Source organism: Leptodactylus fuscus, chromosome 4 (assembly GCF_031893055.1).
Source record: "Leptodactylus fuscus isolate aLepFus1 chromosome 4, aLepFus1.hap2, whole genome shotgun sequence".
Classification (NCBI taxonomy): domain Eukaryota; kingdom Metazoa; phylum Chordata; class Amphibia; order Anura; family Leptodactylidae; genus Leptodactylus; species Leptodactylus fuscus.
Genome location: NC_134268.1, coordinates 175,669,749 through 175,695,088, shown reverse-complemented (window position 1 = coordinate 175,695,088; position 25,340 = coordinate 175,669,749). Strand labels below are relative to the sequence as shown.

Genomic DNA, 25,340 nt, shown 5'->3' with positions numbered 1-25,340 from the left:
TGATACAGTTTTTCCAGTTGTAAGTACATATAGCAAAATCTAAAACTATGAATTGAAGTCCAAAAAGGGTGTTTGGGCCAGTCTTGCAGCAATTTCAACCCTGAGGCTAAAGCCCCGAGCTGCGGAAATGCAGTGTTTTTTGCAGATTTTGCTGCAGTTTTTTGAGCCAAAGTCAGGAGTTACTTGAAAAGGAATAGAAAATATAAAAGGAAACACTTAGAAATTTCCCTTCTGTTAAATCCACTCCTGACTCAAAAAACCACAGCAAAATCTGCAACAAAAAATGCTGTGTTTCTGCAGCGTGGGGTCTTAGCCTGAATGTTTTAGGAAAAGTAGGTGGGACTTTAAAGTTGCGTGCGATTTATCGGAAATGATCAATTATAAACAGTCCCTATCCTCCAAATGGTTGTCCACTGCCTATAGAAATTCTCATGGCCGTCTTCAGGCTGCACTTTCCGGTGGCAGAAGAATTCTTAATAAAACGTCGTCTTCTCCTCTAGTACAGATTGACCCAGATTACTTCTAGAGCTATTCACTTGTTTGTGTATTATGTAAAAAAAAAAAAACTGCAAATGTCCAAACTAACAAAAAAAAAAAAAAAGGTACTCACCTCTGCAATCTTTCAATTATGGTCTTATTCACACCACTGTGATGCAAAGTGGCCGTAAAAAAAAAACGGCAATATTTCATGACCAATTTGCATCCATGCTGCACGAGTTTTCAAGGAGCCTTCCTAGGCTGGAGTCTATTCAGTGATCTGTTAAAGTGTCCAAAAATAGGACATATTCTGTTTTTTGAAAAAACATAAAAAAAATAATTCTGGGTCCACGATACCAATGAGTAAATACTGAGGCAGCATATTTGATGCAGCAGTCACAAGCATACTGTAACAGCAAATCACCGCTGGCAGCCTGATAACGGATCAGCAAGGGACCAAGGGTGGTTTTTTTTTTAGTTATTGCAGAACATTTGCTGCCCCTATTGTTACAAACAGTGAAGAGAACCCCGCTAAGATGGTTTTCTAAGCTCATAAAAATATGGAAAGAGTATAAAAAAGTAGATATGTATGAATATAAATGTTTATATCAGAAGTGGTTACCAGCTCTATGTTGCATCTTTGTTTCCATGCTGCCAGTAGTTGCTGTGAGTAGGGATACCAATGTACAGGACTACACTTCCCATGATTCCTCTCCTCTCTCACAGACATTATCTCTATTTAGCTATCTGCATGCCCCTTCACACTTGGTAAGGCAGTGCTGTTATAACTTCCTGCTCTGCCATGCTGTTGCTCACTGATACCGCATTGTCTGCTCCCCAGCATGTGAAACACAATCAATCCAGAGACCGTGTAAGAGGGTAGAAACTGGGAGCAGTGGAGATAAGAAACATAGACCTTTTCTACATCAGGGAGAGTAAGAGGGGAGATAACCAAGGGTCCATTTTCTCAAATATTTGGTTAGTTTTGTACAAAATACTCCACACACTCAGACGTGTATACTTAAATTAATTTCAATAAAAATTTGCAGGTGGCTGCACAATCTAATTTCATTCCAAACTCTCCGTTTAGTACTAATACTCTATCAATATCTAGCAATACTCTATTAAGTCATTCCTCTGTTTTAGAATATCCTCAATGTAAATGTTCACAATACAGTACCCTAAACAGCTATAATCTTCAGATGTGGTCCAAAGTATGTTAGAACATGGTGAGTTCTGTTAATCTACATGCAGAGTATTTGAGGCTGAATCTGTTCCCTGTACGTACACACAACATCACTGCGAGACACAGAGCTAAACAGGGCACAGCAAAATCGGCCACGCTGCCACATGGAAAAGACTTGACAGCCGCATGCTCTTATTTCCCGGGAGAAGTATTGTTTCCATGTTATCTAAGAGACATAAATTAGCAAGAAATTAAAGGTTAGAGACCTTGATCAACTAAATCTAATCTTCATCATACTTTGTGTATTTACCAGGACAGTACATTAGAAGCCCATAGAAGCTTGCACCCGGCCACCATGAAGCAGCGCTACTGTCTTATTGCTATCGTGTTTCCTAGAAAATAAGACAGTGTCTTATATTAAATTGCCGTCCTAAATATAGGACCTGTCTTATTTTCGGGGGATGTTTTATGACAACCGGCAGTCATGCCGGCACTTCCTTAGCGGAGCGTAGGTAGTGGGGCGGGAAGGTGTCAACTTACCTTTCCCATCTTCATAGTAGCACTGGTGCTGCTGTTTATCCCGGCAGTGGTGGGCGGGACTTAGCAAGCCTTTGGGGGCGGGGCTTAACGGGCCTTTTGTGGGTGGGGCTTAGCGATCCTCACTTCACTGACACAGCAGCCGGCTAGATGCTGTACTCTGTGCTCCGTGTGCACAGGAAGCCGGCTGCTGCCTCTTCTGTATGCCGGCGGCTGCTGCCTCTGCCTCCTCATCCTACAGCAGCAGGGACAGTGGACAGAACAGCAGAGGCAGCAGCTGGATTTCCTGTGCACATCAAGCACATTGCACAGTGTTCAGTCGGCTGCAACGTTTTTTGGGCATGCCTTATTTTCAGGGGCTGCCTTATATTAGGCAATTCAACAGAACCCCCCGCGCTCCCGCATGCCTTACTTTCGGGGATGTCCTACTTTCGGGGAAACACGGTATATGCTCTTCTTTATAGATATAGTAACCTGAGGCTTTAAGCTGGGGCCCCACATTGCAAAAGCACAGTGTTTTGGCTGCGGCAAAAACGCTGCATTTTACATTACCTACAAAGCGGATGGGATTCTAGCTAATCCCATTCACACATTGCAGGAAAAAATCCACAGCAGAAATGTTGCATTTTTGCAAATTGCAGCATGTCAATAATACCTATGGAAACACTGGCATTTTCCATATAGGTATAATAGAAGCAGAAAGTCCACACAGGAAAGTTCAGCCCATTTGCTTGAATAGGACTGAGCTCCGATCAGGCCATGTGACTGATGAATGTAACATCACATGGCCTGCAAAAGTAGATGTGGCACCCAGGAAACACTACTGCATAACTTCAACCAGATGATCCATTCCTTATCACTAGGGCTCCTAAGGGACTTGTAGAATATTTTGCATGTTGCAATCATAAAAAGAAAAATTGTACCTCACTTGTAGAATTTTATTTCTGTATCCACACAGTCGTAGAAAAGGTCCGCTACTTCAGAAGGGTCTAGTGCATTTGGACTACTGAGTAAATCTTCCATGGCATCCAAGCCTTGTTTCTCCAGACCTAACATTGTGTTATGAAGTTGATCTCCTTCCTCCTACAGGACGCAGTAAAAAGAATAAGATTCATTTTGTTAAAGTAAAACTTCAGTAGTCACATACTTTTTTGGAGACTTGTGTCTCAAATATTGACTGAAGGTAACTGCATTACACATTACACCTACCTAAGGAAGGGAAATGCAGATCATATCCATATGAAGCCACAGTTATCAGGAAACTCAAAACTGAGCAATATGCGGTAGAGCCACAGATACAGGTCTAAAGCTGTTCATAAATACTAGACAGTCATCAACAGATATACTGGGTAGTAGCGGTGGGCCCCTGATTTTACTATTATTTTTTTTAATAGGCCATTATCTGCTGGAGTAACCCCAGCAGGTAACGGGCCCTATTTACCAACCAATTCTCACTCCTGCTCATGGCCACCGGAGCTTCTCCTTCTGAAAAGACCCCAGAGTATAATAATTATTCATGGGTGGTCCACTATAATACTGTGTTCAGGGGCCACTATGGGGCATAATAATGTGTTCAGGGGCCACTATGGGGGATAATACTAAGTGCAGGGGCCACTATGGGGTATAATACTGTGTGCAGGGACCACTATGAGGCATTCTGCCATGAGTAAGGGGCTAATGCCCTGAAACGCGTAGGCAACTAACGCCGATTCATCTATGCTTTGAGCACGTCTATTTTTTTATCATGCTGTAAGTGTTGTTTTCATATTTTTCAAGTTTTTTGCACTGGTCTTCTGTTTTTGTCAATTTATTTTAATCATGGACATTAAAAGTATATTTTAATTCTGGATACCAATTGGAGTGCCGACTTCCATTTTTTGTTTTTTCTGACTATGAGGCATAATACGGTGTGCAGGAATGCAGTTTGTAAGTGGGGTTGGGGGTTCAGGGGGCTCCCAATTTGAACTGTTCGTCTTGGGGCCCCGTCATTCCTAGTTACGCCACTGTCCACTACTCTAAACAGATGTATGTTTGGCATGTGTCCTGAACAAGGACAGAGCTGATGTCTGACACCTCTCACAGCAAATTATCTCCACTAGATCAAAAGGATCAGGCAGGAGAAGGACAATTTCATGATCCTTATCACCCACATTTCTGCCATGGGGGGGAGAGTGGAAATTAAATGGTCAACTACACAATGTCAAAATTGGTGGATTTGGCCAACATACATCTAATGTGAGAGGCTGCAAACATTTGCGGTCAATCCATCCCAATGCACGGAGGTGCAGATATGGCTTTGCAGCACTTTAGCTAGCACTGTTATCCTGCAGGGCTGTGGTCTGAAGTGCAAATCTTAAAGGGAAACCCCTACAACAGAGTTTGGCTACTCTCTAGTACTACAGCTTCCCCTCACATTCCAAAAACATGCCAGTGATAATAGCCTTAGTGTGTGGGTCTTAGATTAGGAAATTAGACTGTGTCAGGGATTGATGTGTGTGATACCAATCTTTGCACATTGCTACGGAACATGTTGGTGCAATATAAGCTGCAGGAAGTACCGTAAATTATAAATAGGTTGGCTATAGCTTTACATCTTGTCCGGGTAACACGAAGCAGCCTGATGGAGATTCAGTGACACAGGGTTAAGACGACTCAGGCACATACTGCCTGATATTGGATTATTTATAAACCTATATGACAGAAATAGCATCAGGCATCACGAGTACAGATTTATCAAGGGCTTTGCACCAATATTCTTCCATAGAACAATTCTGTCACACATATTAGACGCTTCTACCACTACTATTTAAAAAGTTTCAAAAAAATGAAAGAGAATGTGGTTCACGTGACCTCAACGTCCAAACGGCAGGTCCCCACAGATCAGAACAGGGGAATGGAAATCTCCCATTTTTGTGAATGGAGTTGCGTGACTATCACTCCATTCACTGCAAAGAAAGTGCTGGGACTGTAATCTCTCGCAGGGCCTGGACTGCTGTCAGGGAGCCTGGGCTGCAAAAATGGACAGGTATAGGGCCTGTCCTAAGTTTTGTCCTCAGGCCCATAAGCATCATATTACAGCTACATGTCCATACTCCTAGTGCCACAAAAATGTTTTTAAAATGTTTTCCACAATTTTGGCTGCCTATGTATATATTTTATACATATGCACAACCACAGACACATACTTTAGATGGATAGATCATTTACTAATTAGGGGAAGGTCATTGCTTTCCCGAGGATCACACCAGACAATGAATGAAGTATGTCCAGTGTCAGGACTCCTAGCAGCCAAACAGCGCAGCATTACCCGTAGTACGGTAGGAACCTGAAGCAGTAATATGCTGTTTCTTATATAGGGCATTACATTAAGATGACGGATCTGCTTCAGAAAAACTTAGGCCAGAAGATTATTTTTTCTCTTTTAAAAACCTACTACAAGATGGATCTAAGTATGTGACTCACCTTATCTTTATCCATTAGTGATATCGCACATTGATGGGCCTCATAGAGCTCATGCTTCCATTGGGAATGATCATGATCACAGATATTATCTCCTACACAAGACGACTGCACCATTGGAACGTCTTTTACATTGTCCACAAAAATAAAGGGTTTAAATACAGACCTTAAAAATAAAAAAAACAAGCAAATTATAAGATGAATAAAAGTGTCCGCTGTCCTATGCCCTCCACCACCCAAGCTGTTGTATAAAGTTATGTCTTGGCATCAGCTTGGGACCTTTTTGGAAATATACCGTACTTTAGTGCTACATAGCTGTGTTATATGGGCACTGGAGTATAAGAGTGCATTCACACAGAGGAATATGGTGCTGAATTTGGTGTGGAATCCGCGTCAGATTCAACGATGAAAAAAAAGCCTCCCATTGACTTCAATGGGTTGATTTTTCCGCTAGTGTTAAAAGGAATCCATTGAAGTCCATGGGAGGCTTTTTTTTCCACATGTATTTTCAGCACCAAAATGCTCATCAAAATGCTTAGGGTGTGAATAGACCCCAAGCATTATATGGCAGACACAGAGCCTGGTTTCACAACTTCTCTGTGCATTTTTTGCCCTTTTCAAGCTAAAACCAGGCAGACCCCATTATATTCTATGCTCTCCAAGGGTTTCTGGAGGCAATTACATTTTTTAAACAGATTACCGTATATACTCGAGTATAAGCCGAAGCGAATATAAGCCGAGGCCCCTAATTTTACCACAAAAAAACTGGGAAAACGTATTGACTCGAGTATAAGCCGAGGGGGGGGGGGGGGGGGAATGCAGCAGCTGCTGGAAAATTTCAAAATTAAAATGGTCGGAGTTTTTGGGTGCAGTAGTTGCTGGGTGCTGGGGAAGGGGAGGGGGTGTTTTGGTTGTCTGTCTGCCCCTTCCCTGAGCTTGAGGACTGGGTTTTTTCTTCCCCCACTTGGAATTCAGTCTGGTTGAATATAGGGTATCTGCAGTGCTCCTATTAACCCCTTCCCAATGGAACAGGAGCACTGCAGATACCCTATATTCAGTAGTCCGGGCACTGTCAGACACAGGGATACCTAATGTGTATGTGTTTCACAGTAATTCTCTACTTTTATATGTATTCTAGGGAAAGGAGGGATTTAGAACTTTTTTTTTGCACTATTTTATGGGAGATTCTATACATTGATATTGTGGCTGGTCATAGACCCCCCCCCCCCCCCCCCTCCTAAAAAAAAAAAAAAAAATTTTTTTTTTTTTTTTTTGCTGACTCGAGTATAAGCCGAGGGGGGCTTTTTCAGCACAAAAACTGGGCTGAAAAATTCGGCTTATACTCGAGTATATACGGTAGGTTTCCATTCTGACGGATATTGGGGGAGTTTATACTAATACTAGTTTTATCAAAAATGCATTTGGTGTCAGAAAACCCCTTTGAGGCTGGGACCCCACGTAGCGTAATGCCGCGATTTGGTCACAGTGAAATCTCTGCAGTATTTTACAGTCATTGTATAGTGGCTAATCTCATTCACACATTGCAGAAAAATATACACAGCGGACAGGCTACGATTTAAAAAAATGATTTTTGTAAATGGCAAATGTCAATTATACCTACAGAAATGCTGTTGTTTTCCGTATAGGTGTAATAGAAGCAGAAAGTCTGGCGGAAACTCTCTGTGAAAATTGTGATTTTGTTTCCACCGCGATCTTTCCCGCTGTGTTTTTTTTGCTGGGACCTTAGCCTAAGTTCTGTGTAGAGTGAGTGTTATGTTTTAGATCCCTTATACAGAAATGTACATACAGTCATATATTTCAGGCTCTACTGAGTCCTATATTGACACGTGGTATCCATACAAACACCATCTGTCATTTTGCTTACTTGGAATACAAATATGACTAGTATTGCAGGGTGAAAAGTCACAGCAACTAATATTCGTTTTACAATTAGCATCTTCCAAACACAGAGGTACCAAAAAAGGGATTTTTTGAACTAACTGTAAAATCCTTTTCTCCTTGTTTCATTGGGGGAGACAGCACCTTGCGCCTCCTAGTGGTCAGGTCTATACCCAAGATGCTGTGTTCCCCAGTGAAATATGCGAGAAAACATGAAATCCACAGGAATTCTGCAGCAAAACCCAAAAATTTCTTGACGAATTTCGACTCTATACATGTTTTGCTAAATAATAAGCGTGTTGTGAATCAGAAAAAATTTAGGTTGCTTTTGATCTCCCCTCCCGCATCTACTGTACTGTCATTTGCTGCAGATTTGCAGCGTTCAATCTGCAGTGTCTGAACTAAAACATAACACACAACAGTTATGAATAAATACAAAAATATAAAGCTGGACTTAAATGTCTGCATCTCGCACCATACAGAGTCAGTCTTTATGCTTTATGTTTCTTTGTCTCCCATGCAGCTGATACCAATAATGATGTGTAATATGGATGTCATACGTGACTATAGCACTATAGTAGATAGGAAACATGACTTACCTTGATGGATCTGGAGTGCCTGTGAGAAAGTGAATGCAGGGCCATTTGTCATCCTTAGGTAAGACAGATACTGCACTCGCCGCAGTTAGGAAGGTGTCCGTGTCCACACAAATCCCGCTACTTTTATTACGAAGAATATTTATCATTGATTCCACGGTCATCAGTTCTGATGGCAGAGACGGATAAAGACATCAAGGTTTATGGCTACTAAAACATTCTCATTTTTCTGCAGATTTGGTCAATATTAAAAGCCTGCACCGAATCAGGACCCAAATATGAAAAACAGAAGGCTACCGGTGAAGGTACACTTGGAATTTGCATCCTGCACAAAAGCTTTAATCCATGTAGAGATGTATTCAATGGCACAACCATTAACCAGTTATTTTAAAAGTACTCTAAGGTTTTCAAGGGTCCCATGTTTTTTTTTTTGTAGTTTTCTTTAGAAGACTATCAATAAATAGGACATGTCCTATTTATGTCCATTTTGACATCCACAGAGTCATCAGAATCATCTGAGAGAGAACCAAATACCTGTTTTTGATGGCTGGTTTTGGCTGCTAAATGGATATGGTCGTGTGAATATAGCCTAAAGTTATCTGAAGAACCTTGAACAGTTTATTTAGTCTAAGAACGGGTTCACACCTGTGCCCGATCTCCGCTTTCAGGTTTCCGTCTTCTGCTCAAGTAACTGGACAGGAGACGGAAACCAGCAGTCAGTTTTCATTCATTTGAATGGGTTTGCAAATGTCCGCATGTGAGCGTCTTCTGCTCTCCACGGCGAAACAGGTTTTGTTTTTTTTTACCAGACACAAAGTCAGACATGCAGGACTTTGTGTCCGGTTAAAAAAAAAAAAAAAAAAACTGGTTTCACCACAGAGATCAGAAGACGCTCACAGGCAGACACTGAATGCTGGGTTTCCGTCTCCTGTCAGCAGTAGACGGAAACCCACAAAGCGGAGATCGGGCACAGGTGTTAACCCATCCTGACGCTAGGTTCACACCTGCGTTCATGTCTCCGTTCTATGGTTTCCGTCTTCTGCATGGCAGAAGACGGAAACCATAGTCCGGGTCCGGCCGTGAGCGGCGGTGAGCGTTTTAGGCTCTGCGCCGCGAAACCGGATTTTTTAATCCGGACACAGAGTACTGCATGTCCGACTCTGTGTCCGGATTATAAAACCCGGTTTTGGCGGAGAGCGCAAAACGCTCACTGCCGCTCACGGCCGGACAGCTTTCTCACCCATTCAAATGAATGAGTGAGAAAGTCTCCTGCAGGCTTCAGTCTCCTGCATCTGTTTTATGCAGGAAACAGAAACCTGCAATAAGGACAGATGAACGCTGATGTGAACGAGCCCTGAGCTGTATACAAGAAACAAGATACAAGACACATCTGATAAAAAAATAAAATAAAATTACCTACCCAAAAAACACTAAACGCAGAAAACAAACTAAAAAATCCCCACAGTTCATCACTTAGTATTTTCCTTCAATTTCAAGGAAACTTGTCAGCATGAAAATGCAGTCTAATTTGCAGGCAGCATGTTATAGAGCAGGAGCTACGCAGGCTGTTATTTAGATTTTTTGTTGTTTTTTTAGTTTTTAATAGGAAAAACAGTATAAGGCCAGGGCCCCATGTAGAATAAACAAAGCGATTTTGCCGACATGTAGGTTTTTGCTGTCCGCTTGAAAAGTCGGACATCTTTGGGAACGGACAGTTAAGGACAGGCACTGACTGTAAAAGAACGCACTGCATCTCCATTTAAATCAATACAAAATGTCACGGACACAGCTAGTGTCCACTGCTAATGTCCGCGCAAGATTTTGAATGGACACTAGGAGCGGACACTAGCTGTCGGACACCGATGGTAGTGTGAACACCCCCTTAGTTCATATCAACATAATTTATTCTGTTGCTCTGATAAGTTAAAGGATCCGAGCAACAGACTAAAAATGTATATAATTCCGGATGCAGACAGAGCCCAGTTTTTCTGCATCTGTCATCATTCAATGTAATGTAATGTAAAAACAAGACGAGCTTTCTTGTGTCTTGATTGTTATCGTTTTAGACAGAAGATAAAATGGTTCATGCAGGAGTTAGTCTTCTGTAAGACAAGTAACAAGGCAGAAGAAGCTTCCATCTTGTTTTTTTTTACATTACAGTAAATAATGATGGATACATAGAGACTGTGCTCTGTATGCAGCCCTAATTATATTGGTTTTTCAGTCTGCTGTTCTGACCTTATGGCAGAACTGGGAAAACAGATTGAATTTGAGCTGATGTGAACTCATTCATACTTTTGATGTTTTCTATGCTTAGGGTGATGCAAATGGAAAGATATAAATGAATAAATGACCATTAATACTGAATTTCTTCCTACAAAACTATATATCATTCCATTCAGTTCCTCCTGCTCTATAACATACTACATGCAGATTAGATTGTATTTTCATGATAACAGATTTGTTACCATTTTTGTTTTAGGCTAAGGCCCCATGTTGCGGAAACTCGGCTTTTTTTGTTGCAGTTTTCTGAGCCAAAGCCAAAAATGGCTATAAAAAGAATGGGAACTATATAGGAAGCTCGTATACTTTTCCCTTCTGCTCAATTCACTCTTGGCTTTAGCTCAAAAAACCTCAGCAAAACCTGCAACAAAAAAAAGCTGCGTTTCCGCAAAATGAGGCCTCAGGCTTAAAGGGAGTAGATCAACACAATAATCAGTTATAAACATATAGGGGGTGATTTATCAAGACTGGCACTTTCCAAGCTAGTGTTGGTAATCCCTACCCTACTGAAATGTGCACTTAGTTTATGATGCAGTGCACACCCTCCATAGTCCATACAACTAAAGGGTCCATTCACACGGAGGAAAATGGTGAGGAATTTGATGTGGAATTTCAGCGCTGAAAAATAAGCCTCCCATTGACTTCAATGGGTTCCTTTTTCTGCTGGCCTCAATAATGGTAAATCTGACAGGGCCAATGGCCTTGCTCCTGCTATGTTCCCCTTTGAAGAAAGTGGCAAGCAAAACTTAAAAAGTGGCAATTTTCGCACAAACCAGCCTCATAATACTGTTAGACAGAATTTTGTCCATTGCCTTTCAGTGCGAGGGTCCAGGATTCCACTTTGACCATGTATTTGTATGATCTCCTTGTGTTTTCATGGCTTTCCTCCCACACTGCAAATGCATACTTATAGGGAATATACATTTTAAAATCCTAACAGTGGATATTGTCTTTAAAGTGCTGTAGAATACATTGGCACTATATAAGCAAGAGAAATAAATACTCAGATTTGTCCAGAGATGCATACAGATTTGATTTTTACATGGCTCATAAGGTATAAACCCCATTACAAATACACAACATATGAAGACTACTTACCTTCCTGATTTTCCTCCGCCTTTTTCCCCAGACAGTCGTCTCCATCTTCATGTTCTGAAAATACTTCTGAAAAGTTAAACTCTTCGTCTCCATTCCACCAACCCTGGCCTTGTGCATGGTTCTGAAGCTCCGGGTGCTCCAGATCTATATGTGTCTTCAATGATAAATGATTGCAGATATATCTTACACCATCTAGAGGGGCAGAAATGAAGGAAGAAATTACAATGAAAGCAGTTTACCTTTAACATGCTTGAAGGTATACTGTACATAGTATGCAGTGTATACTGCAGCTCTTCATGACTTGAAGGGATTCTATCATTATAAAAAACGTTATTAAAATAAAAGTACATAGGAATAGCCTTTCTAAAGGCTATTCATCTCTTACCTTTATTTTCTGTACTCCATAGAACTACAGGAGCGCACTGTGCCTGCTCACATAAGCGGCCACAAAAAAATGGCCGCCCGCATGTGAAGTCGGCTCTGGCAGAGCAGACTTGTGCAAGTGTTGAATTTTGACCCCCCACGCACCGGAAGAAGACGAAAGAAGAGGCCATTGCTAAAGAAGATGGAGGCGGCGCTGGAGAGAGTTCTCTCGCAGCATTGGGGACGCCCCCAGTGCCGCAAAAGAACTCATTTGCATACCGACAAAAAACGGGATTTCAAGCGAACGGCGGTGTGGAGAAGACATCGAAAAGTAACAGAATAGCCTTTCTTAAGGCTATTCCGATGTGTTAGTCAGAAAAAAAATGAGTTTGAATGATAAAATCCCTTTAACGTTCTTGCCCAGGTCATATTTTTTTTTTTATAATAGAGCTGTTATTGGGAATATAACAAACCAGCACTCACCTCTCCCCAGGCCTCTGTTTCTAGCAGTGGACCCAAGCTCTGAAAGAGAGGACCACCGCAGCCAATTACAGGCCTCAGTGGTCACCTCTATACACACAGCATGTCACAGCAGCCACAACCGCAGTGTAATAAAAAGTGACAAAAATTCATCTGATAATATCCATTAATATTTGTTGTGATACAGTCTGATTTTTGGGGTTTTTTGTTCTGCTTTGTGAGCATGCCCAGAAAACAGCAGACCAAAATAATGGACAGTATGTAGGGTGACCAACTGTTATCATCCGTCATTCAAAGACCAAAAAAATAAGGGACACGCAACATCCTTCATAAGTCTGTTACTTTTAACAGAGCCAAAAGTTTTGCACCTCATCCGATTTGGGTCAGGCTAGGTTCACATCTGCGTTTTCTCCCCACAGATTTAGTTTAAAATCGGTGGGGAGAAAAGTCCTGTTCCGCCAGTTTTATACTGTATAAAACTGACAAAAACCGACAGATACCTGTGGACCCCATTATAGTCTATGGGGTCTGCGGGTACCTGCTTTTTTAGCAGATGGGCTCTTAGTCTTTCGGTCCCCATGTGCACCCGAACGACAGAGAGTAGAATGCCAGCGTCAAAAATAACCAAAATAACAGACTTATGATGGATTTGGCAAATGTGAATGCAAACGAACAACATTAAGAATCCCATTTAAATGAGATTTAAAAGAAAATTTTTATTTATGTTTTTCAATTACAATGAATGAGATACTTAGCAAGTTTTTGACGGATCCATTTGTGTCCATTGTTAACATACTCTGACGGATGCCAACAATGGTGACAAACAACAGTAGTGTAAACCCCCTTAACACAGGCTGTTAGTAAGTCAGTGTAGCATTACAACAACCTGCACAATAAGATCTATTGGCCTGGACAGAACTAACCTGAGATTTTTTCAGCTGCCCAGAATTTGCCTACTGTCTCCAGGATCCATGCCTCTGCTCTGTCTACTATCAGGAAGGCACTGTGAAAACCCTGACCGCCTGCTTGGAAAATGCTCCCTCCTTGCCCATGCTCCTCTAATAAAGAGGTGATTACATCAAGAGCTTCTTTGGCACTTGTTCCCCGTTCAAGACCAAGCCTAGAAATTGAAAAACCAATGTAAATGGCAGGCTCTAATAATGTAAAAGGTTATATAGCAATTCAATTGTCCACATTCATATTATTCACAGTCCATGAAATGTAAAGCCTTAAAGCGTGATTTACTAAGACTGAGATACTAAAGGAAAGTCCGGAGTAGTATAAGCTACATCACCTAACAATGAGCAGGCTACTGGAGAATATTATGCTGGATCAGGGCCGTAACTACCGGGGTAGCAGCGAGCACAGAGCCCGGGATATTAGGGGGCCCGGCGGCAGCCACTATGGATCAGTAAGTGACGCTGTGGGCCTGCGAACCTCACAAACATGCAGTACGATCTCATCAGAAAACTGGCATATTTACAATAACGCTTACCTCCAACACATTAAAGTAGATTTATTGGAAGTAAAGTATTGTTATTTAGAAGAGATTTCCTTTCAGAAACATTGCTATTATCTGCTTGCAATACCGCCACCTGGTGTTCAAAATGTATAAGTGTTTGTATTTCACTCTATAGGGAGAGAACCACCATTTAGGTGTGTGGAGTCTTATTAAGCCATGAGCGCTCCACTGTGCAAAGGAACATGGGAAGAATATGCAAATCTGACTTCCATGATGGAGTGACGATATCCCCCCAACCCTGTCTAAGCCTCTCACCTCTGCCAGGTTAGTCCTCTCTGCGCCAAGCTGATGAGATGCAACACATCGAAACAGCTGTCCTTGGCTGAGAGACTGTACCTGGTATAATCCCAACATCATTGCAAACAAAGGCCTCTGAGAAGGTCGGCATGATGTTAAAGGGAGCGCCCTCTATTGGTTTGCTTGCCTGAGACTCTGTCTTCCGAATTACATCATGGAAGATAGTCTTGCACATTCTCAGTGAGCGCCCTCTATTGGTGTGCATTCTTGAGGCACTGGCTTCCTAATTACATCATGGAAGTCAGATTTGCATATTCTTCCCATATTTCAATCTAGTGAGGCTCTTCTAGTTACACAATGTCATTAGAACACAGTACAGCTTCTGTTGTATCCCTAGTGTAAGAAGCATGGATTTCATTTAGATGGAACACAGGTTATCTTTATCCATCTCAGAGAGAAAGCCCACATGATCAGCAGCATTTATAATAGTAAAGGGTAGACATCTTGATACAAACTCTATACAATGAGGGGAAAATAGGGTATAAACATTTCATCACTCCGTGCTGCTCCATCCTGAACAATTGTTATCTCTGTCCATGGTAAAGAGGAGAGCAGCATGGAGTGGTACGGCAGTTACCCAAATAATTTTTCCTTACTGCTTGGAGTCAGTATCAGAACGTCTACCATGTACGGTTATAAATGCTGCTGCCCATAAAGAGCTTTCTCTCTGAGAAGCAGAAGCAAGCCCATGTCCTGCCTAATCATATGATATCCCTGCTTTTTCACTAACAAATTTCTGAGCAAACCCCTCACCTGACAAGATCTGCCCCTAGTAATAAGGAGGCATCATCAGCCGCTTGCTTTGTAATGACATCCACATTACCGATGCATACTCCATAGTCATTGGCTCCCATCTCAGCGCCCCACATCCAGGCTGGTTTACTAAGTATCACGGAATGAGTCTTGGCAGCTTGGTCAATGGCAAGGTATGTACACTGGAGGAACATATAAGTATGTCAATCATTCGTAAGCTAACAAGGTCTACTTTGATCACATTTGATGATCGGTTTATCCCATTGTAGAGAGGGTTTGTATAAATCATGTTACCTATGGATTCCCTAACAGGATATCTATAAATATGTTTCGTTATACTTTCATTCAAAATACTTTCATCTACAATATACTGTATACAGCGAGCATTTCTCATGGGGTATAGAGAATACAATATATTGCTTTTGTGCTCCTATTGTTTTGCAAACAAATGACTAATATATAGGCTAAAACAAATGCAATATTGTTACTACTATACCTTTTCTTACAAGGCAACACTGAAATTGAATATAGTACCCACCAAGGAATTAATGGAAGAAAACAAAAAAGTAATGCAAACAGATGGCGCACGTGCTCAATCTGGGGTTTATATTCTCTTTTATAGGAAACGTGATGTTTTATTTGCCTTTTTTTTGTTCATCAAAGGGATTTAAGCAATAAGTAAACCTATGTAAAAGTGAACCCCTGCTTACCATGCATCTTCTTTATGTAGACTACTGTATATACTCGAGTATAAGTCGACCCGAATATAAGCCGAGGCCCCTAATCTTACCACAAAAAAATTGGGAAAACTTATTGACTCGAGTATAAGCTGAGGGGGGGGGGTGCAGCAGCTACTGGAAAATTTCAAAAATTAAAATAGTCGGAGTTTTTGGGTTCTCTGTCTGCTCCTTCCTTGAACTTGAGGACTAGGTTTATTTTTCCCCCACGTGGAATTCAGTCTGGCTGAATATAGGGTATCTACAGTGCTCCTATTAACTAGAGATGAGCGAACACTGTTCGGATCAGCCGATCCGAACAGCACGCTCCCATAGAAATGAATGGAAGCACCTATGACGCCGGCCAGCCGCCGGCAAAGTCAGCATCACAGGTGCTTCCATTCATTTCTATGGAAGCGTGCTGTTCGGATTAACCCCTTCCCGACAGAACAGGAGCACTGTAGATACCCTATATTCAGTAGACCAGGCACTTTCAGACACAGGATACCTAATGCGTTTGTGTTTCACAGTAATTTTCTACTCTTATTTGTATTCTAGGGAAGAGTGATATAGAACTTTTATTTAATTTTTTTATTTCTTTAAAGCTTTTTTTTTTTCTTCATTATTTTATGGGAGATTCTATACATTACTATTGCGGCTGGTCATAGACCCTCTCCCCCCCCCCCCCCCAAAAAAAAAAAAAAAAAAAGTTTTTCCTTTTCTTGCTTCACTCGAGTAAAAGCCGAGGGGAGCTTTTTCAGCACGAAAACTGTAATGAAAAACTCGGCTTATACTCGAGTATATATGGTATATTTAAAAGTATACACAGGACATTCACCCAGGATTTTCCACCACTGAATAGCAGTGCACCTAGTAAAATTTACATCAATCCCAAAGCTATTGTGCAATGAAATCTAGAGCACACAAGTCAACACAATTTGGTATGGTTTTTATTACTTCAGATTTTCTGAAGAAATAATGACATTTTTCCTGTGCCAAAAATCTGCAACATATCTATCTCATCTGGACATGACATTTTTTTCGTTGTTGGTCTAACAAAAATGTAAGTCTAAAGACTCACTTGTAGAGATGAGCGAACAGTGTTCTATCGAACACATGTTCGATCGGATATCAGGGTGTTCGCCATGTTCGAATCGAACACCGCGTGGTAAAGTGCGCCAAAATTCGATTCCCCTCCCACCTTCCCTGGCGCCTTTTTTGCACCAATAACAGCGCAGGGGAGGTGGGACAGGAACTACGACACCGGGGGCATTGAAAAAAATTGGAAAAAGTCATTGGCTGCCGAAATCAGGTGACCTCCATTTTAGACGAATAGTGGATTTCAAATCCGGGTCATATGAGAATGTGAACTTTGTGACTATGAGACAGGGATAGCTGTACAGGCAGGGATAGCTAGGGATAACCTTTATTTAGGGGGGAATGTTATTAAAAATAACTTTTTGGGGCTCTATCGGGTGTGTAATTATGATTTTTGTGAGATAAACTTTTTCCCATAGGGATGCATTGGCCAGCGCTGATTGGCCGAATTCCGTACTCTGGCCAATCAGCGCTGGCCAATGCACTCTATTAGCTTGATGAAGCAGAGTGTGCACAAGGGTTCAAGCGCACCCTCGGCTCTGATGTAGGAGAGCCGAGGGTGCACTTGAACCCTTGTGCACCCTCGGCTCTGCTACATCAGAGCCGAGGGTGCGCTTGAACCCTTGTGCACACTCTGCTTCATCAAGCTAATAGAATGCATTGGCCAGCGCTGATTGGCCAATGCATTCTATTAGCCTGATGAAGTAGAGCTGAATGTGTGTGCTAAGCACACTCATTCAGCACTGCTTCATCACGCCAATACAATGCATTAGCCAGTGCTGATTGGCCAGAGTACGGAATTCGGCCAATCAGCGCTGGCTCTGCTGGAGGAGGCGGAGTCTAAGGTCGGACCTGAATGGAGACTGGTGTGGAGCGATCTTAGACTCCGCCTCCTCCAGCAGAGCCAGCGCTGATTGGTCGAGTTCCGTACTCTGGCCAATCAGCACTGGCCAATGCATTTCTATGGGGAAAAGTTAGCTTGCGAAAATCGCAAACTGACAGGGATTTCCATGAAATAAAGTGACTTTTATGCCCCCAGACATGCTTCCCCTGCTGTCCCAGTGTCATTCCAGGGTGTTGGTATCATTTCCTGGGGTGTCATAGTGGACTTGGTGACCCTCCAGACACGAATTTGGGTTTCCCCCTTAACGAGTTTATGTTCCCCATAGACTATAATGGGGTTCGAAACCCATTCGAACACTCGAACAGTGAGCGGCTGTTCGAATCGAATTTCGAACCTCGAACATTTTAGTGTTCGCTCATCTCTACTCACTTGTCACAAACCTCTCAACATTGTAAGTGAAGGTACTGTATATGTCTCTATACTTATATTTGGTATACAAATCCCTATTATCAAAGGATCCTTCCTGCAAAGATACCCTCACTATTAAAGGGGTTTCCCATGAACTTAACTATATTTACATTTTTTGACAATTAAAAGTTAAACATTCTTGCAAATAAAAATTAATAAAAATGTTGCAGATATAAATTTTCTCTAACCATCTTAGGGCTCGTTCACATCTGCGCCCGATCTCCGTTCTGCAGGTTTCCGTTTCCTGCACAAAACAGAGCAGGAGACGGAAACCTGTCTTTCTCACCCATTCATTTGATGAGAAAGCTGTCCGGCCGTGAGCGGTGGTGAGCGTTTTATGCTCTCCGCCGCGAAACCTTTTTTTTTAATCCGGACACAGAGTCGAACATGCAGTACTCTGTGTCCGGATTAAAAAAAACAGTTTCGCATCGGAGAGCATAAAACGCTCACAGGCGCTCACGGCCGGACCCGGTCTATGGTTTCCGTCTTCTTGTATGCAAAAGACGGAAACCACAGAACGGAGACCAGAATGCAGGTGTGAACCTAGCGTTAGTGGTAAAGTCTTTTTATTCTAATTGGTTGTCAATGGATACAGTGGCTAGCCCTGTGTGAACTAGCCCTTAGGCCAGCAGTATATTGTCATGTATTAATAGGAGGATGGACTCACAGTATAGAGATGTAATATAACCACTTTATAAGTCATTGGTGCGGCCCCATCTGGATTATGAAGTTCAGTTCTGAGCACCAGTTCATAGGAAAGATGTCATAGAGTTGGAAAAGGTTCAATGGAGGGTCACAAAACTGGGCCATGAGGGGCCACACGGTAGCTCAGTGGTTAGCACTGCAGCCTTGCAGTGCTGGGTCCTGGTGTTCAAATCCCACCAAGGGCAAAAACCATCTGCGAGGAGTTTGTATATTCTCCCTGTGTTTGCATGGATTTCCATCCCATATTCCAAAACGACATACTGATAGGGAAAAATGTGCATTGTGAGCTCTATATGGGGCTCACAATCTACATTTAAAATAACAAAACAAAACTGGGCCATGGAGATTATGATTAAAGGAGTTACATCTGTTTAGTTTGGAGAAGAGGCGCTTAAGGGGACATATGATAAACCTGTATAAGTATATAAATGGTCCACACAAGAAATATATAAAATCCCCTAAAAAGACAAGGGGGAACCCCCTCTGTCTAGAAAAAAAAAAAAAAAAAAAAAAGGTTTAATCTCCAGATGTGACAAGGCTTCTTCACTGTAAGGGCTGTGAATCTGTGGAATAGCCTACCCAGGAGCTGGTCATAGCACTTTGGATTAGATGCCTTTTTAGCGCAAAATAGCATTGATGGTTATGGGAATGTATACGAGGTAGACTGTCAGCCCCTTTCCCATCCCGTGGTGGAACTTGATGGACATCTCTTTTTTCAATCATACTAACTATGTAACCTTACCTGAACTTTGCTTCCAGCCTCATGACTTCTGGATGGTACATATAGCACCTCTTGAACTTCATCTCTCTGACGTGCTGAGTTCTTCCCAAACAAGATATGACCTTTTGTGGTTCGGGGTGGGAGGGCAACAAAACAGTAGCTGGGAGGTGCACCAGTCATTCTATGGTAACAGCAAACAAGAAAAAGCAGGAGTAGATATTGAATGATTACAGAACAAATACAGATGATGGAGTAAAGGTACGAGTACTGGCTAAAAGTAAGAATGTGTAAACTTCAAGGCCAATGTACTACTGTATGCGATCTTTCTAGCATAGTAGGCATGCACAATTTTTATCTCCCACCATTTTAGCACTAAAATTATGACTTTTTGGCTTTTAATAGAAAAGTTGAAACTTTTGCACATGGTATTTGTCAACCAAAATTTGCAAACTGTTTGGCATTTTCTATCACCCTTGCCTTTCTTTTGCAACAATAGGAACAGCAGGGTAAGGATTAGAGATGAGCGAACAGTGTTCTATCGAACACATGTTCGATCGGATATCAGGGTGTTCGCCATGTTCGAATCGAATCGAACACCGCGTGGTAAAGTGCGCCAAAATTCGATTCCCCTCCCACCTTCCCTGGCGCCTTTTTTGCACCAATAACAGCGCAGGGGAGGTGGGACAGGAACTACGACACCGGGGGCATTGAAAAAAATTGGAAAAAGTCATTGGCTGCCGAAATCAGGTGACCTCCATTTTAGACGAATAGTGGATTTCAAATCCGGGTCATATGAGAATGTGAACTTTGTGACTATGAGACAGGGATAGCTGTACAGGCAGGGATAGCTAGGGATAACCTTTATTTAGGGGGGAATGTTATTAAAAATAACTTTTTGGGGCTCTATCGGGTGTGTAATTATGATTTTTGTGAGATAAACTTTTTCCCATAGGGATGCATTGGCCAGCGCTGATTGGCCGAATTCCGTACTCTGGCCAATCAGCGCTGGCCAATGCACTCTATTAGCTTGATGAAGCAGAGTGTGCACAAGGGTTCAAGCGCACCCTCGGCTCTGATGTAGCAGAGCCGAGGCTGCACAAGGGTTCAAGCGCACCCTCGGCTCTGATGTAGGAGAGCCGAGGGTGCACTTGAACCCTTGTGCACCCTCGGCTCTGCTACATCAGAGCCGAGGGTGCGCTTGAACCCTTGTGCACACTCTGCTTCATCAAGCTAATAGAATGCATTGGCCAGCGCTGATTGGCCAATGCATTCTATTAGCCTGATGAAGTAGAGCTGAATGTGTGTGCTAAGCACACACATTCAGCTCTACTTCATCGGGCTAATAGAATGCATTGGCCAGCGCTAATTGGCCAGAGTACGGAATTCGGCCAATCAGCGCTGGCTCTGCTGGAGGAGGCGGAGTCTAAGATCGCTCCACACCAGTCTCCATTCAGGTCCGACCTTAGACTCCGCCTCCTCCAGCAGAGCCAGCGCTGATTGGCCGAATTCCGTACTCTGGCCAATCAGCACTGGCTAATGCATTGTATTGGCGTGATGAAGCAGTGCTGAATGTGTGTGCTTAGCACACACATTCAGCTCTACTTCATCGGGCTAATAGAATGCATTGGCCAATCAGCGCTGGCCAATGCATTCTATTAGCGTGAACTGAGATTGCACAGGGGTTCTAGTGCACCCTCGGCTCTGCTACATCAGATTGCTACATCTGATGTAGCAGTGCCGAGTGTGCATCAGATGTGTAGTTGAGCAAAACTGACTCAGCACTGCTAAGTCTCTGCATTCGCATAGGAATGCATAGGCTAGCCTTCGGCCAATCAGCGCTGGCTCTGCGGGAGGAGGCGGAGTCTAAGGTCGGACCTGAATGGAGACTGATGTGGAGCGATCTTAGACTCCGCCTCCTCCAGCAGAGCCAGCGCTGATTGGTCGAGTTCCGTACTCTGGCCAATCAGCACTGGCCAATGCATTTCTATGGGGAAAAGTTAGCTTGCGAAAATCGCAAACTGACAGGGATTTCCATGAAATAAAGTGACTTTTATGCCCCCAGACATGCTTCCCCTGCTGTCCCAGTGTCATTCCAGGGTGTTGGTATCATTTCCTGGGGTGTCATAGTGGACTTGGTGACCCTCCAGACACGAATTTGGGTTTCCCCCTTAACGAGTTTATGTTCCCCATAGACTATAATGGGGTTCGAAACCCATTCGAACACTCAAACAGTGAGCGGCTGTTCGAATCGAATTTCGAACCTCGAACATTTTAGTGTTCGCTCATCTCTAGTAAGGATCAAAGTGAACCAAAACAGGGATTCCTCAGCCCAGCAGATACATTAGGTAAATACATTTAATTTGTAATGTACGGGACCTCTGGAGATGCATCAGAATTATTAAACGGTCAGAGTCACTAAATAATTCTAGCACATCCCAGCAGAAGAATAAGCAAAGATCAGTACGGATATAGTGCAAACAGCAGCTGGGATTCTCATACTCATAAAGTAACCAAAAGCAGCAAATGTCACTGTATAAAGTATTCATAGAAAGGGCAGATGGAGGGAGCACAGGAAACACAGCGCTGTCTGTGAGTCTAACAATAAGCCTGTGTGCAGCAGAGGGAATGGAGAGATCCAAAGGAGGATGCGAATAGATGCTGAGCGCACCCACAGTCGTCTGCACTCTGTACCACTCTCTCAAATTTCACACACAGGGACACAGGTTTGGTTTTTTTTCTTGCCAGATCCTGTATAAATTCAACCCCAAAAAATATTTTCCATGCTCTATTGGATTCTGTATTTGGAGCGATGTTCCTAGAGCAGAATAGCTCTGTAATACAGTGCTATATGTAGGGACTTCCTACAACTCCACATGCACAAGGAATTTTAGACTCACATGTTTTGACTCCTCTTTTATAGTCATGGACTGAAGATACTCAGAGACCACAATATCCCCCCTCCCCCAGTCATTCTTAGGTACATGATGCACTGCTTGCTGGGGACATTTATCCACAAGATAGGTGTTAAGTGACAGATCACTGGGGGTCCAAACTCCAGGCCCCCCATGCCTCCTCTCTGTGAATGAAGTGCCATTTTGCTTGCATGACCCGCAAACTGTGGTCCCGGCAGCCCCTTAGCAGTGAAAGGACTCTGATCAAGTACTGATGCTCCATTCACAGTGAAGAGGCATGGGGGGACTTTTGGTCCCTTGTTCTCCTGATCGCAGACTCCTTAGCCTGATCTGGCACTTTTCCCCAATCCTGTGGAAAGGGGATAAGTGTTCTTAGTGGAACAACCAAGCCCACCACACAGCTGAGTTTCTTGGAGTCCTGAGACTAAAAATTGGACGAACGGGGATATTGGGGATAATTGCGCTCATGCACAAAGTTTTAGAATTTTGATGTCACTCTTATAAGGTAGCGATACATATATGATATCTATTATATCCTCATAACATATTTATATTTAGATGGTATCTATTACGTAGGTTTTATCATGTTTTCCATCAGTCTTTTACAGCTATTAAAATAAAAGAACGGGCCGATGTTCCTTATGAGAACAGGATATGATAAATTCCCAGCTACATACTGTACAGAAGACACACATTATGCTGTCCTGAGGCTCTCCTGCAGAAAGGCATAATCTTGGCAATGTTATACTGCGTTTTCTCCCATTGACCTCCAATAGGAAAAATATGATTTTCACATGAAATAATTTACTTGGTCACGAAGTTCTCAATAAAATCTGCATATCTTAATAGCATAAATATAAGAATATATCTCATAAAAATGCTTTATTCTCCACTGATCAGGCCAGGCGGACTGTGAGCTTAAGGCTGAGGCCCCACTTTGTGAAAACGCAGCGTTTGCAGTTCCTTGAGCCAAAGCCAATAATGGCTACAAAAGGAATAGGAAATATATAGGAAGTTCTTATACATCTACATTCTGCTCAATCTATTCCTGAAGCGTTTCTGCAATGTGGGGCCTCAGCCAAAAGGAGTTTTATGGGCTACAAATATCAATGACCTATTCCAAGGATTGGTCAGGAAGCAGTGATATAGCACATGCCATGCAGCTTTACTATAGCCTTTATGGGTTATTGGTATTTTCTTTTTTCTGGGGATCACAATTATTTTATACATTTTTTTTTATGCTACGTTTTTCCCTGCAATCTACTTTACCAAGGAATGAGCACCATAAAGCATGTATCCTAGTCAGAAATGGGTTATAAATCACATTTAGGCTACATACACATGATCATATGTAAGGGGGCGTGCACACTAGCGTCGGTATCCGACAGCTAGTGTCTAATGCTAATGTCCGCGCAAAATCTTGCGCTACATGTAGAATTTAGCTGTCCGCTTGAAAAATCGGACATCTTTGTGAACAGACACTTAAGGACAATACAGGACACTGCATGATATCCCATTTAAAATAATGAAAAATGTAACGGACACAGCTAGTGTCCGATGCAAGATTTTGCGCAGACATTAGCATCGGATACCGACGCTAGTGTGAACCCTGCTTTATGTTCGTAATCACAAGTAATGGATGCCATCCATGTATGTCCAAAGTCCCTAGACCACAAAACTGACAGGAATGAGACCTGCGCTGAGTTTTGCGGCCCCCGGGAAATCATGGATGTATGTATGGGGTTATAGGAATGAAAGGGTCAGTGGGCTATCACTTAAAAAAAAAAAAAAAAAATGCATAGCGACAAAAAGATCTGGCGGTGTGTATGAGGCCATGCTCCAACTGCAGGATTTTTTGGTGTTTTTTACTCACAATTTTCACAGACAATCCAAAAATAATAATTTCTCGGATCCATTTCTTAAAACAATTGCTGTAAAATCTGCATTTTATCAGAGGACATAATCCGGCGATGTGCCTATAATCTGTGCTCTGGTTTGAGGGCTATTTTTAGTGCAGATTATTGGATTTCTGGGATTATTGGGCTCCGGTGATATATACAGGATGTGTAGGTGAGCTATATACAGAGGACACACGGAGGACGTGCAGCACAGCCGGGACTCTCCAGCACAGCCACATCCTATACATGTCCATACAGTGCGCGGTATCAGCCCGGAGAGCTGAGCATCTGTCAGCCGGCACCTACTGCGGAGAGCGGACACTGCACCTGCCGCACAGCCAGACATCACTCCCGGCTACCTACAGCCCTCCCCATACGGCCCCGCACACGGTCGTGTTCCCATTACCGCCTCTATAATAGCCGGTACTCACCTCCTTCCAGGCCGAACACCGAGATAGTCTGACACGGAGGGCGAGAGACTCCGCTAGTGAGCAGCAAGCACCGCCCCGGCCCCGGAGCCAGTCATATACGGAGCACTGGCGGCCATGGCGTGTACTGCACTGCCTCTAGTACTGGCCCCGGCACAGTGAGGTGCAGACACGCATCGGGCCACACACACACACACACAATCGCCGGCGATATTTTAGGCCTCTCTTTAGCTTTTGCTTTGTTTTGTTTTTTTGTGACTAGGACCATTTTTCTTTGAGACATCTATAGAGAAGATTCCCTATAGATTCCGTATAGAGAAGTTTATAGGAAAAAACCAGTCATATTGTTTTCATGTGCAATAAAAAAAAAAAAAAAAAACCTCCTTGGAAACAAAATACAGCAAGCAAGTGGGAAATAAACTGTTCTACATATAAAGCTTTGGCAGACAAGGACACAGTGTGTTAGGCCAAGCTCACATTAGCGTTAGTCTCTACGTTGTTTGAGTCAGTGGCGTAACTAGGAATAGCAGGGCCCCGTGGCAAACTTTCGATATGGCCCCTTTTCAGACCCCAGAGTATAATAATCAGAGACCCGGGGGG

The 25,340-nt window shown here is 42.7% G+C and overlaps 1 protein-coding gene across 1 annotated transcript; it reads right to left on the bottom strand.

Annotated features, from left to right (window-relative positions):
• Window positions 1–947: 947 nt before the first annotated feature.
• SCRN1 (secernin 1) lies at window positions 948–24,844 on the bottom strand. Its single transcript, XM_075271458.1, has 9 exons — window positions 24,744–24,844; window positions 19,524–19,683; window positions 14,951–15,132; window positions 13,302–13,498; window positions 11,536–11,727; window positions 8,158–8,323; window positions 5,663–5,825; window positions 3,124–3,283; window positions 948–1,889 (listed from the first exon to the last, which is right to left on the bottom strand). Exons 2-8 carry the CDS (start codon window positions 19,680–19,682, stop codon window positions 3,125–3,127), a joined length of 1,218 nt encoding a protein of 405 aa, XP_075127559.1. The 5' UTR covers window position 19,683; window positions 24,744–24,844; the 3' UTR covers window positions 948–1,889; window position 3,124.
• Window positions 24,845–25,340: the final 496 nt, after the last annotated feature.

Excerpts from the sequence above, each read along its gene's own strand:
- SCRN1 (XM_075271458.1), bottom strand. The coding sequence starts at position 19,682 with ATGACTGGTGCACCTCCCAGCTACTGTTTTGTTGCCCTCCCACCCCGA. Across the intron at positions 8,324-11,535 it reads GGCGGAGGAAAATCAGGAAG|AACTGATGACCGTGGAATCA; the intron begins GTAAGTAGTCTT and ends CTCTGCCATCAG. Across the intron at positions 3,284-5,662 it reads CACTAATGGATAAAGATAAG|GAGGAAGGAGATCAACTTCA; the intron begins GTGAGTCACATA and ends TGCGTCCTGTAG.